This window comes from Dama dama, chromosome 19 (genome assembly GCF_033118175.1).
Source record: "Dama dama isolate Ldn47 chromosome 19, ASM3311817v1, whole genome shotgun sequence".
Taxonomy (NCBI): domain Eukaryota; kingdom Metazoa; phylum Chordata; class Mammalia; order Artiodactyla; family Cervidae; genus Dama; species Dama dama.
The window spans coordinates 50,828,268-50,842,859 of NC_083699.1; the positions used below are offsets into that span (position 1 = coordinate 50,828,268).

General features: G+C 38.5%; 1 protein-coding gene across 1 annotated transcript in view; it reads left to right on the forward strand.

Annotated features, from left to right (window-relative positions):
- HACD2 (3-hydroxyacyl-CoA dehydratase 2) overlaps positions 1-14,592 on the forward strand; it is an 88,951-nt gene that overhangs the window by 50,980 nt on the left and 23,379 nt on the right. Inside the window, exon 4 of the mRNA XM_061167000.1 lies at positions 7,942-8,030. Within this exon, the coding sequence (XP_061022983.1) occupies positions 7,942-8,030 (89 nt within the window). The remainder of the gene's footprint in view (positions 1-7,941; positions 8,031-14,592) is intronic.

Sequence of the window (14,592 nt, forward strand, 5' to 3'; positions counted from 1 at the left end):
TATTGACATTGAGTGTTGCTGTGGAGAAATCTGAAGCCAGGCTTACTTTGTTGCCACTTTGTAGGTAACTTGTTTTTTTTTTTTCTCCTTGGATCCCAAAAGTATTATTTTTGTAATCAAGAAGGTTCTTCGTTTTGCTTATTCACTGTTCTTTCAGTACAAATGTAGTTCTTTTGTTTCTTGGACTATACCCTTAAATACATTTTCTGTTCTATTGTTGGCTTCTCTACTTTGAGGATAGCAGTTATCCTTGTGTTGGATTGCCTGTATCTTCTGTAATTATCATCTTCCTTCCAATTGCTTACATCTTTGACTTTTCTCCTAAATTCAATGCTTGGTTTATTTTTTTTTTTTTTAATTTTTTTGGCTTAAATTAGCACCTGTTTATTAGCTCTTAGGTCAGAAGTTTGGTGGGCTCAGGTGTGTTTTCGGCTTGGAAGTGGAAGTGTTAGTTGTTCAGTCGTGTCCAACGTTTTGTGACCCCATGGACTCCCTGCTAGGGTCCTCTGTCCGTGGGATTCTCCAGGCAAGAATACTAGAGTGGGTTGCCATTTCCTTCTCCAGGGGATCTTCCCAACCCAGGGATCAAACCTGGGTCTCCTGCATTGCAGGCAGATTCTTTATCATCTGAACCACCAGAGTGTTTTCTGCTTAGTATTTCACAAAGCCAAAATCAAGGTATCAGCTGGGCTGGATTCTTATCTAGAGACTCTAGGGGAAAATCTGCTTTTAAACTTGTTGGCAGATTTCAGTTCCTTGTGGTTACAATGCTAAGGTTCAGTTTCCTTTCTGATATATTGCTCCTAGCAATTGGATGGTGCTCTCCAGTCTTTGCACATGGCCTCTCCATCTTCATAGCCAGCAGTGGTTCCTCATATCTTTCTTGTACTTCAGATCTGTCTGACTTCTCCTGTCAACAATGTATGCTTTATTTTACTTGCATTATGTTCATGTGATTGCTGTGCCTTTTGTCTTGTGAGCAGCTCTGTCCAGCCATTTTCTTTGCTCTGATATAAACGTTACTGAATCCACCCTGACTGCATTTCCACAATATTTAAGATTCAGTTGTTTTTCCCTCTGAGCTACAGTTCAAGGATGGAGGTTTTCCTGATTTATGTAGTTTTCTACACACTGAGGATATGGGGGTAGGGCTTAGAAAGTATATGGATATTAAAACATAAAGCCTTAATAATTAAAAGTGTATGCATGTATTGATATAGAAAGATCTTTGGGATTTTTTTTTTCTTATTTGTTTATTGGAGCATAATTGCTTTACAATGTTTTGTTAGTTTCTGTTGTACCACATCATGAGTAAGCCATATATTTACATATATTCCGTCCATCTTGAGCCTGCTTCCGCCCTCCCCATCTAGGTCATCGCAAAGCACCCAGCTGACCTCCATGTGCTACACAGCAGCTTCCCACTAGCTGTATTTTACATATGATAGTGTATATGTGTAAAGACTGCCATTGCAGAAACAATTGGAAGAGTGTGTATAAATGTGTCTTTACACATTGACTCACATATTTGCTGTTGATTACCTAAAATGTATCTCTGGAATGATAGACAAAGCATTAATTGGTTGTCTGTAGGAAAGGCACCTGAGTGGTAGTAGGATGGATTTGGGAGGGAGGCTTTTCTCTGTGTATCTTTTTATACTTTAAAAGTTTTGAACAAGGTGAATGAATTACTTATTTAAAGACACGTGAGCTCTTTCTTCTCTTCTGAGACTTAATTGCTCCATCTTGGAATTCCTCAATCCTGTAGAAAGTATATCCTGTCCCCATAAGGAACTTTGCACCAGTCTTCCAACTCTGGGGGGGATCTGAAAGGCTTAGCATCAGTGAGGTGGCTCCCAGTTAGTCATTTCCCCATCACTTTCCAGCCTCCGTGTCTGTCACACTCCAGTCAGAAATTTGTGTTTCTCTCCAAATCTAGGCCTGTTAGTGGAAATTCTTGCGATTTTTTTGATTCACCAGTATCACTTTTGGGGGTTGAGGACAGAGTAGGAGGTATGCAATAATCCCTTCTTTCTTGGCTAGCACTTTTTAAAGTGTGTGACATAACATTTTACCTGATTCTGTTCTGGCTACTGCTAGCCATTTTTGTTTTTGTTATTTAATGTTCATTATTTTTAGTTCAGTGGGTTTGGAATTTGGGTAGGGAGATTCTGATTTCAGTTTCCACATTTAATTTAATTGCTGGCACCAGCTTTGTGTCTCCTGTCTTTCTTTGGTAGTGAGCTCCATCTGAACACTATCCTGCTCTGCTCCTGGCCTATGTTGCCTTTCCTGTACTTAACTTTCATCCTGGTCTTGGTCATTTGTAGCCAGTCTCCCAGTCCCACTAACCTGGCCCATGTGATGGGTGCATCAGGCAGGCAGGATTTCTCAGTGCTACTCAACTTCCCAGGGCTCAGGTGGTTGGAGCATCCTCATAGCACCCTGGTTCAGGAGAAATGAGAAACTGATGGCCAGATCTCCTTTATACAGCTTTTGCTTAACATGTGCACACGCACAAGTGCCTGTGTTTCTTTTATCTACCAGTGTTTTGCTTTAAAAGTTCATCGCCCTTTCAGCGTAAATTCTCATAATTATTTCTCAATTTATAACCTTGCTTTGCCAAAGATTTGCAGTGCTGACAGAGATATCTTTCTGAAACTGAGAAGCAGTCATGCCATTTTCCTGTTTACAAATGTTTTCATAGCCCCACATCAACTTCAGGGAAAATGTGCTAAAAATAAAAGCTATTCCAAAGCAAATCAGTTATAGCCTGAGAGTGAGTTCATGGGAGCAGGGACTTTTCCTTCCTTGTTGTACCCCCAGCATGAAGAACAGTACAGAGTAGGTACTCCAAAAATATTTGTTGAATTAAGTGATAGGTTCCATCAATACTTCTGTCCAATAGATAAATCTCATGGACTGAAGAACCTGGCTGACTAGAGTCCATGGGATTGCAAAAAGAGTCAGACATGACTTAGCTACTAAACCACTCAACAACAGTATATACCTAGTAAATCATTTTGAATGAATTTTGATCTAGTAATAGCTTACTGATCAGGTTGCAGAATCTCTCTTTGTCATTTGGAAACAGCCAGTTGAAGCAGTCATCAACAGCAAAAGTGTGCAGTTTGGGTAGTTTTAATATGCGATGTTAATGAACATTGTGATCAAATAAAGGGTATAACAGATGTAATCACAGGGGGATTGACTGTTAGAAGTCTAGAAAAGATCAGCTGTCATGAGGGTCAGAAGTGCTGTATGCTGGGTGACTGGTTGAGGTAGGTTCTATGCTGTAGAAACTAAGTAAAGTGAGAGTTGGTATAGATGGCATCCCTTGAAAAAATTTCAGGTGCCTAAATAGCCAGATTCTCTGGAACAGGAATGTAGGAGCACCTGCAGGCAAAGCCAGAAACGTCTCAGCATCTGCATCAAATTAGAAAGCATTGATCAGCTTTTTATTTCCTAACTTACTCAAATTTAAATTTACTGCTGAGGCAGTGCTAAAGCAGGCAGCTTCCATGCTGGTAGGAGTGTATATTGATACAAACTTTTTGGAAAGCAATTTGGTGGTATATTTCAAGAGCTTTAAAGGCATTCATGCCATTTGACCTAGTAGTTACACTTCTGGGAACTGTCCCAAGGAAATAATCCTTTAAAAAAAAAAAAAAAAAAAGGGTCTAAGCCTCAAAAAAATTTTAAGTGTTATTTTTAATAGTTAATTACTTCATTTATAGTATCAAAAAATTGGAACAATATAAATGTCTCACAGAAGGAGAGGAGATAAACAAATATATTCCACTCAAAGGGATATTATGACTCAAGTTAAAATATTTTTAATATGTTGCAAGATAGAAAATTTCTTAAAATGTTAAATGAGAAAAGAAAGCCACAAAGACTATAAACAATAGAAGTTGAACTGTATTTAAAAACAGAAGAAAAGACTGGTGGGAAATTTACCAAAAAAGTAAATCTTTATTTTTGGTCACCAAAACTTACTTTTTAAGGAAAGCAATCAGATAATTCTTGTTTAGCACTTTTGAAAGGGAAACATATAAATATCCATGTTTCCTAGGAAAGGGAGCTTTGTAGTAGAGAAGGGATAAAGCCTTATATTGCTGAACGGTGATATTCATCTCCAGATCTCCCAAACCCCTCTGTTTAAAGTCACACTTACAAAGCATTCTAATTTTGACAGCAAAAAAAACGCACCCCTAGGTGAGGGTCTCTAAAATCCTAGTCATTCAGTTATTTAAAAGGCTGTGCCTCTATTACAAGTGAATAAATTGACATTTTGGTTTGTTAGCTAGTCTCCTATGGATTTGATTAATGAGTTGGTTTCCCAAGAGCCTATTTCTTGCTCTTAAGTGGCATAAAATCAGATTTTTGAACTTGAAAGTCTGAGGTCCAGATCCTGGACTTTTTTGATCCCCAACCAAATATAGCAGCAGCCCTAGAGTACTGCTCTAGCCATCTAGCCCATTGTTTCAGTGATAAAAGAAGATCAGAAATTAAAGGAAAAAAAATTTAATTTTTATGTGATGAGCTGGTCTTTGAGTTAAAAAAAAAAAGAGGCTAGAAAGAGTGGTGGTCTTAAGTGGCAAGTACTTGATAACTCATTTAGGAAAACTTTTGATTGTCAATCTTTTTTAGCTTTTCTTATTTGAATTGTGATCTGGCTAAGTATATTAACTTAATGTTTGACTTACTAATTAGCTTCTTTAGCAGTGTTACATATTATACCATCAGGCTCTATACTTCATTTGTGCATTTGATTAAATAGAAGGTTTATTCACATACCATTCGATTCATTCATTTAGAGTGTATAGTTTTAGAACATAATCAATTTTAGAACATTTTCATTACCCCAAAACAAAACTATGTATCTACTGATAATTACTTTCCATTTTCTTCCTAACCTCCCAGGCCCAGGTCACTACTGATCTCCTTTCTGTCTGTATAATTTTGCCTACTCTGGATATTTCATCTTAATTGAATTATATAATACGTGCTCTTTTGTAACTGACTTCTTCACTCAGCATCATGCTTTAAGGTTCATTAATATTGTAGCATGTATCATTACTTCATTTCTTTTTTTTATTACTTTCTATTTTATTTCTAATGTCCCATTGTATGGCTATGCCACATTTTATTTATCCCTTCATCTGTTGATGGACATTTTTAATATTTCCACTTTGGGGCTAATATAAACACCACTATAAACATTTGTATAAAAGTTTTTGTATGGGCATATATATGTTTTCATTTCTCTTGGGTGTATATATTCTAAGAGTGAAATTTCTGGGTCATAGGATAATTTTGTATTTAACATTTTGAGGCAGACTGTTTTGCAGAGTGGCTGCACTATTTTCTAATCCGTCAGCAATGTATGAGGGTTCCAGCTTCACATCCTCACCGATACTTGTTATTATGTTGTTGTTGTTCAGTTGCTAAGTCATGTCTGACTCTTTGTGATCCCATGGATTATAGTACACCGGGCTCCTCTGTCCTGCAGTATCCCCCGGTGTTTGCTCAAATTTGTGTCCATTGAGTCAGTGATGCTATGTAACCATCTTATCCTCTGCTGCCTCCATCTCCTTCTGCCCTCAATCTTTCCCAGCATCAGGGTCTTTTCCAGTGAGTCTGCTCTTCAAATCAGGTGGCCAAAGTATTGGAGTTTCAGCTTTTACAACAGTCATTCCAATGAATATTCAGGATTGATTTCCTTTAGGATTGACTGGTTTAATTTTGTTATTACATGTCTTTTTAATGGTAGCCCTCCTAGTGGATGTGAAGTGTACCTGTCTCATTATGACTTTAATTTTCATTTCTCTAATGATGTTGAACACCTCTTCATGTGCTTATTGACCTTTTGCATATTTTCTTTGGAAAAATGTCTATTCAAATCCTTTGCTCACTTTAAGTTGGGTTTTCTTTTATTATTGAATTTTAAGAGCTCTTTATATATTTTACATATAAGTTCCAGATTATATATATATTTGTAGATATTTTCTCCTGTGGGTTTTCTTTTCACTGTCTTAATGTCCTTTGAGACACACAAGTTTTTAGTTTTGATAAAGCCCAATTTTATTTCTTGTGCTTTTATTTTCATATCTGATAAACCATTGCCTAATCCAGAATCACAGAAATTTACATCTATGTTTTCTTCCAAGAGTTTTGTAATTTTACCTCTTACATTTAGATCTGTGATCCATCTGGAGTGATTTTTTTTTATTTGGTCTAAGAAAGTGTCCCAGCTCCATTCTTTAGCATGTGGATATCCAGTTATCCCAGAACAATTTGCTGAAAAGACAAATATTTTCCCACTGATTTGTCTTGGCACTCTTGTTAAAAAATCAAGTGACTATGAATGTGAAGGTTTATTTCCAGACTCTCAGTTCTATTCCATATATTTGTATGTCCATATGTTTATATTTTTATATTCATTCTATTTCCCTGGAGAAGGAAATGGTACTCCATTATTCCCCACTCCAGTATTCTTGCCTGGGAAATCCCATGGACAGGGGAGCCTGGCGGACTGTAGTCCACGGGGTCACAAAGAGTTGGACACAACTGAGTGACTAACACTTCCACTTTCATTCATTCTATAAAGGTTTATTGAGCATCTTTATATGCCAAGCATTGTGCTTGACATGTCCATTTTGCTTACTTTTGAAAACCAAACCATACCTCTTTAAAGCCCAAATCTTCTTTAAAACTCATTCTAATAGGATGTAGTACCTTTTTTTTCTTAATGAGATATAAAATAATTTTCTTTCATAGCCAAACCTATAGAGGTAATTTTAGCTTCGTATGATTGCACATGGGCTTTTGGCAAGTTGTAGTTTGTCCAGCTATATAAATGTCCAGAAGTCTGAGTGATTTTAGAGGGCTTGGAAGAATGAAAATTGATCAGGGATAGTCCACTGAATATATTGACAATGAAGTTAGTTTTAAAGTGGATGAAGAATTTACTACTTATGATAAGGGGTTCCTGGCAAGTGTGGAGTTGCCCACAGGCAACTGGACAGGTCTGGGAAGTTGGTAAGTGTAGTTACTGATAGCAGTATGACCAGAGAGAGATGGTGGAGGGGTTACTGGACTGGATACCCATAATTCTGCTTCCAGATTTTATTTTTGTAGCAGTTCCTTGCCAGTGTGAAGTTACAGAGAGAATATTTTTAGATAATGAATTATTACTTGGTTTAAGATGAATTAAAGGAGGGAAGATTTTTATATAATGGTGGTGGCTGGTCTCTAGATATGGACTGTGGTTGTAGGAATTGAAGGGAGAAGCCAAAGAAATGTAAACTTAGCAGAACTTGATAATTATAAAAAATAACTAAACATAATTCTAGCATTATAACTTGAGGACATTGGAAAGATAATTGTACCAGTGCTTACCCTAATGAATAAGGTGAGAAAAAATGGTATATAAACTTTGAGTTTGTCTGCTTGTTGGCAAAATATAAAAGATGGCAACCTAACTGTTAGTGTATCATATCCAGTCTGAAAGCCAGGAGCTTTCAACGTTCTGTTGACATAAACAGTTGATTTTCCTTTTCATAGTTGCCTGTTTATTTCTGAAACCCACATTGTAAAATGAACTTTCAATGTCTAATTTTAAGCATTAAGCAGTGGTTTTATTTTCTCTGCCTGTAAAAGTGTTAAAAAATACTGTACTTTGTCAGTGACTTTGAAAGACCTAGGAAAGTTACCTAGATTCCATGCTTTACTATTATCATTGACAATATTATTGTTTTGAGGGAGGAAAAGTTTTAATATTGACTACACTGAAAAACATAGTCTATACAGAAATGTAGATAAATTTCAGCTGCTCATGATGGCTTTAAACATTAAAATTTGGATGTTTTAGGAAATCTATTACATTTTGAAACACAGTACAATACGTTTATTTACCCACCCTAAATTTTCTTTCAGGAATTGTTCCATCTTCTGTTGTCCTGACTTCTTTCCAGGTGATGTCAAGAGTTTTTCTAATATGGGCAGTAACACATAGTGTCAAAGAGGTAAGCATTTAAATAGACAAAAATAAAATAATATTAGCATTAACAAACTTTAGTCAACTTTTCTTTCTCACGTGTGTATTATCGCTAAAGATGGAACTCCACATCATATCAGTATAGCCCAAATAAAATTCACTTGTACTATAGGAATTGGGTTACTATAGGAATTGGGTTACTTGTATACCCCAAATATACAGAGTTGAAAAAAGGAGACCGATTACACAAAGTCCTGAAGTCTCAGTCCCCTTGGAGATTTGGCTGGTGTGGCTATGGTCTGCACCTCAGTTTTATTTTTCTGGTTTCTTGTTTGAATTCAGCACCATAAACTCTGGACAGCTGCATCTTTATAGCGGGACTGTTGGGGAAGTGAGGGACATAAATTCATTCCCAGTCCAATCTTTGTTAGACCAGGGTAAAGTAACCTACCCGGTCCACTTGCATTAATGGAATTCCCAAGTGTGCTGAGTCTAGTGGTTCAGGGAGATGAGCGCTCTTCTGAGGGTCTGAGGTGGATGCCCAGGCAGGCCAGCTTCTTATAAGAACTGGAGGGAGGAAACCATCATTACCATGGCTATAAATCCACAGCTATCTTTCATTGTCTGGTATTGGAGAAGGGAATTGTTTCCCAGTATGCTTTTCGCTTTTTAAAAGTCCATTATTGTTAATGTCACCATGAGGCAGAGTACCAGTACCCGCCAGGAAGATTCAGTTTTCAGTTTTCCAGTCCCAGTAACTTACCACCAGCATTATTGGGCACGTTAGCCTTATGGGATGTGCTTATCTATTAGCATTATCCTGATGTTTTCTTTGTCTTCTATTACTCTGAAATCCCTGTCAGAACACTTGGTTTTTCAGGATTTATTTAGACAGTTTCGTTTGTTTTTTAACTAGTTATTGTTTTTAACTTTTTATTAGCATATGTTTTATACATACAGAAAAATGCACATAGTTAAGTTTTTAATGAAAATTGACCAAGCTAAGTTGTTCTTGTTACAGATCCACAGAATTTTTCTTTTAAGCTCATTCACTTCTTGAAGATATCTATTTACACTTTCTGTGTAGGAAGGATATAAAGCAATCTCATATTTTACATGATCATTTTCTAGAGTGCCACATTTCTTTAAAAAAGAAAAAGTCAAAAACAGGCAAGTAAATCCTAACGTGGCATATTGCCCCTTGTTCTCATTCTTAGTTGTTTCTGGAGTAAGGAAAAGTTACTCTCTTCATTGGTTTCAAAGTCTTTTCTATAAATCATTTGTAACTTGTGTTTCTTCCTCCTTTCCTTTCCATTTAACTGGCAACTCATAGTTTTAACTTCCCAATAGTCTTAAGTGACCTAAACTTTCTTCCTAATAGTAACTCATTTATATTCTTAAACAAGTAATTATGTACTTCTAATAATTAAATGTTAGTTACATGAAGATACAGTGTTATCAACTGTGGAGTGTTCATAATCAGCCAAGAGAGTCAGATACTAGGTGTCCAGGAGCTAATGCTCCAGCTGATGGATTATTCATGGCCTCTGCTTCTCCCTTCTGCTTCAGTAACCACTCCTCTGCTTATTAGCACTTCTGGCAAAGAGTATAGACAAGTAAATCAAAAATGCTTACAATTCAAGTTAAGCAATTGTTACCATATTGCTGTTACCAACATTTCCTAGAATTTCCTGGGCAGAGCATTAAGACAGCTTGGCTTAAAAAGCTATTAAATATCTCTGTGGATTACAGGTATGTGGACCTGGCCGCTGCCCTTAGTAACCACCTGCCTGACAGATGCACAGACTTGCCATTTAACAGATGGTTTCACATGTAGTGTCAGCACAGTAATTTCAGTTATATGCTTGTTATGTTTGCATATTCAAAATTGTTTCTCTGTAGCCAATCCTACCCAATTTTACTATCATTAACATATAATTTTCTTAGGAATGTAGTAAATCTTACTGTCTTTCTGTCACCTCTTCCGTTTTCTTCTTTTCATATATACTGTATTGACTGACTTACTACTGCTCCATGATCACACTTCTTGTCTCCTCATTCCCCTTTTCTTTGAGAAGAACCCATTCATTGTTTTGTTCATGGCAGTAGATTCCCTCTTGACCCACCCCAAGTTGCTGATAGGTAGCTTGAAAACCTGTTAGTGTGGCATTTCAGAGGCCAGTTTGCTGTCTGTCACCAGCTCCTTACCCCCCTTCTCTTAGCAAAGACTATTTTTTCTACTGTCAAGTTTCATGTTAGCTATAATTTAGTTTGTCCTATACAACATTATATATGGCTTCCCTATTAAATGTCCATTCTTCTGTTTACTGAAACATCTTTTAAATATCATTCTTTTCCTTATATTCAGCTTTGTTTATTTTTAATGGTGGGAACCACATAACTAATAACTAAATTCCCAATAACTAATGCATAGGGAAATTGATCCCAGAAATAACTGCTTAATGAAATATATCTCACTTTCTCATATTAATGTTCAAATTCTTTTTGCAGTACTTTGCTTTCATCCTCAGTTTCTTTTCTTACATCACATGTCCTCTAAAGTGGACACGCATGCTTCGTTCTCATAGCATTACATTTGGGTTTGGACTCTTGCCCTACCCTCTGTGGCCTGCCTATATTTTCTACACTCATTTCCCTTGTTTTCTGTAATTGTACATGATGTACTAAGGTATAGCCTATATACATTTTAGGACTAGATACTACGTTTTTCATATTTGAGGTAGATTTTCTTTTAAGAGGCCCTATAGAACATGCATTCTTACCTGTCATTTTTATTCTCTGCTGCATGGAACACTAGTCACATAAGTGTTGCCAGGTATATCATAGAACTAAAAGATGATCAGATGGTTTTCTTCTCTGATGTAGAAGGATCCACCATCACTAGCAGGACTTCTTGATGAGCAGGATATTAAAGAGAAAGTGTCTCTATGCTCAAAAGCTTTTTCTTGACCCAACATAGCAAATAACCTCCCCACTTCTTTCCTTTTAAAGGGACTTTTTATATAAGCAAAGTTAAGCTTCTGATAACAAGCTCAGGGTGAGATATAGGGTGTGTGGGATACAGGAGGAATCAGAAATTCTAGCTAACCTGTTTTCTTTGCAGTTTTTCCACCTGAACCCCAGAAATGAACTGGCTTCTTCCGCATTCCTTAGCCAGGATGGCCACTGCTACTGCCACATCAGGCTTCTGTGGGCATTTGTTCGCCTCACCTTCTGTTTGGGTCAGTGTCTTTGTCTCTTCATTGACCTGAAGCAAGATTGATGTTTTTCAGAGTGAACTGCAGTGGGAGATGCCACCTTAGTACGACCCACCACCCCCACCCCTACCCCCCATCAGAAACAGAAGTCCACAGGCACATATTTTTCCTTCTCTAAAAGTAGCTAAGCCAAGCCCCAGATTCCTGGACACACGACTAGGCCACTGTCCCTTTTCCTGGGCCAGCCCTCTTTGAAGAGGCCCCCACGTATCCTCTCCTGAGTTCTCAGTGTGAGATTGCTGTGTTCTTGAGCAGAAGTCCCAGGTTACCACTCTGAGCAGCAGTTGAATAAGAAGTTGTTGAGCTCTCACTGTGACTTAGCCTAAGTGCAGCAAACACCTTCAACACCTTACTAGGTAGGGTAACTTGTGTGAGATAGAGCTTTGCCCTGGATTGCTGAGCCTTCTTTCTTCCTTACCCTTTGCTATCTTTGGAGAAAAGGATGTTTTCTCACATTCCTCTGGAATGTCCCGTGAGTTCTGATTTCACCAGTCAGCTGGCTCCCACTTCTTTCTGGCATGCCACTGGGCTTCGTGACACTTAAGTTGCCATCTTTGCTAACTTCTCAGCAAGCTGCCTACAAAAAGTCTGTCGTGCATGTTTAAGAAAGTTAGTAACGTCCAGTTCTCTATCATTATGCTGGTTTTTGTTGTTTGTTGCATTATACTTTACGGAGGACTTTATTAAAATATAATTATTCACTCTTGACAGTTGTCTCTTGGGGTAGGTTGTAGACTCCACTTAAAGCTTGGAAGCTAGAGCAGCAAACGACCGTCTGTCAAATGGCAGAGTTGAAAGTAAACTTTTGAATTCAAAGTCTTCCTCCTGCATTAAAGCTTGCTTTCACCAGTTAGAAATGTGATGTAAACACATTCTTACTTTTGTGTGCTAATCATACTTTATCCCGTGAAGAGTTGAAAACACCCATCTCAGTTACCCATTCCAGATTCTTGGGCTTCCCTGGTGGCTCAGACAGTGAAGAATCCGCCTGCAGTGTGGGAGATCTGGGTTGGGAGGATCTCCTGGAGGTATGGCCACCCACTCCAGTTTCTTGCCTGGAGAATCCCCATGGACGGAGGAGCCTGGCAGGCTACGGTCTGTGGCGTCGCAAAGAGTCAGACACGACTGGGGGACTAAGCACATGACATCTCAGACGCAGAAGCACCTTTCCTCTTCGGCAGTTCTGTCGCACCACACGCATATTGAAATACGGTTCTCCAGTCAAATGGTTTATACGTGAAATGCACCAGTAATTGCAGGCCTGGGTGCTCGTCTGCACACTTTGCCAATGTGCCTCTCTGCTTGTTTAGTGCTCGTTTTAGGGCTTCTGATATATCCCTCCAGTTAACTGACCTTTCTTCTTGAAAGTTCCAAGACTATTTTTCATACTGGCATATGGACTGTTTGGAACAGAATTCCCCGGAAAGCTTCTTAGAAATGCACCTTCCAGGTCCCACCCCATATATGATACAGAATTTTGAGGAGTGGAGACAGAGAATCATCACTGTTATTAAGCTCCTTGAATAATTTGATGAGATCTAAGGTTTGAGAAATGCTCTAAAATACTGTAATGTGTTGTAATTTTTATTCAACTTTCCTTTTTCTTGATTTTACTTCCTATCTCTGCTTAGTTTCCTGGAGGCATAACCAAATCTCACCATCTCTGTCCCTAGTTCAAGAGCCATAGTCTCATTTGTAGAGAATGAAAGCCTGGAGTTCCCTTACCCAGCTAAGTGGAGGGATTGGAGTTTCTCGTGCAGTCTTCAAAATCCACTGTCTGTGGAACTGCAGCTCAAGTACATATAAGAGGAAGCTTGAGGGGCCCATCTTGGAGGTAGAGGCAGATCTGAAAGCACAGCAATAAGAAAGCTAAACTGTCATTTGTTTTGGGGCGTGGGTTGCAGGGAAGGGCTCTATAGTGGACATGTGCTTCTTGTTGCCTGGCCAACGCCACCAGGTAGGTCGTTTATGATAATTTCTATTCAGGGAAATACTGCATCTCTCTTCTTCGGTTTTCTCAAGAAATATCACCTTCCTTGGATAGTTTTTTTTTTATTTTCTAAGTAAGTCAAACACTGTATTCTAGAACATGGAGGCTGAGCAGCCATATCTTAGGGGTTGGTGAGGGTGGACTTCAGCAGGCACTTACCTTGTGGCTTAGGACAAAGCATGTCAACTTTCCGAGCCTTGTTTTTGTCATCTGTGACAGAGTAATACTAGTATCTGCCCTGCTCATGTCACAGAGTTTTTAATAAAGGTTAAATGAGAGGACTATATGAAAACAAGGCATATCAGGGTCTCTGGCTTGCAGGTTTTTTGCTGAGCAGCTTCTGAAACCCTAACGTATAAAGTAGTTTCACTTCAGAAGGAATGCTGCTTCCTTCAGAGATGTAGCACAATTTTCTTGGTCTTCCTCTTGTCCTCTTCTTTTTCACTCTGGAAGCTAAAAGACTAGGTACAGTGATATCCTGACTCTGCGCTTCTGTTGCTGCTGTGTTGTGTTGTGTTGTAGGTGTTCTTTCTCTGCTGGGTACTCCGGCCGGGTTCACAGTGCACTCTTGCTCTTTGCCACCTCCTGGGGTTACCTCCCTTGTCAGCACATTTCCTGTTGCTGCACATGCTCCTCAATGACCCCAGTGGCCATCTATGAACGTGGCCTTTCAGCGGGGGAGGCAGGGCACCTGCTCATGCCCATTGTTCAGATGAGGAGCTGAGAGGCTGTGTCTCTAGGGCACGTTGTGCCATGCCGCTGTCTTCCTCTCGGGGACCTTTTTCCAGTGATGTTCCAGCTCTGCCAAGGAAAGGCATTGGGATACATTCAGTATCTTTTGGCCCCCTGAGTGCTGAGTGTCTCAAGTTCTCCACCCTGCTCTCTCTATTCCCTGACTTTCTATTTTAAATATTTCTGTAGGTGGATGTGCATCACCTTCACTTTTAAAATTAGCACTTCTCCTAAAGGTAGAAAAACTTCATCATTTGATTGTTAATCAGACACTGTCAGACTTTAGACAACTCCAAGACAGATGTAGCAGTAATTTAATGCCACTTCTGCATCTGTTAATAATGGACACATAAAGAAAGTGTTACTTTTCTCATGGCTAGATGGTTCACTCTAACATTGTGTATATTTAGCTTAGGTGATTTGAGCAAAATCAGGTTGTCTATTTTTCTCTGAGTGTTTTTCTGTCCCTTTCCAACATTTTCTTGAACTGTGTATAAAAATTTTATTTCAAAATATTGAAAAATATTTAGATCCTTTTGGGTTCAGTGTCAGTTCACTTCTGACATCTCATGTTGCATCTTTCTCCCATT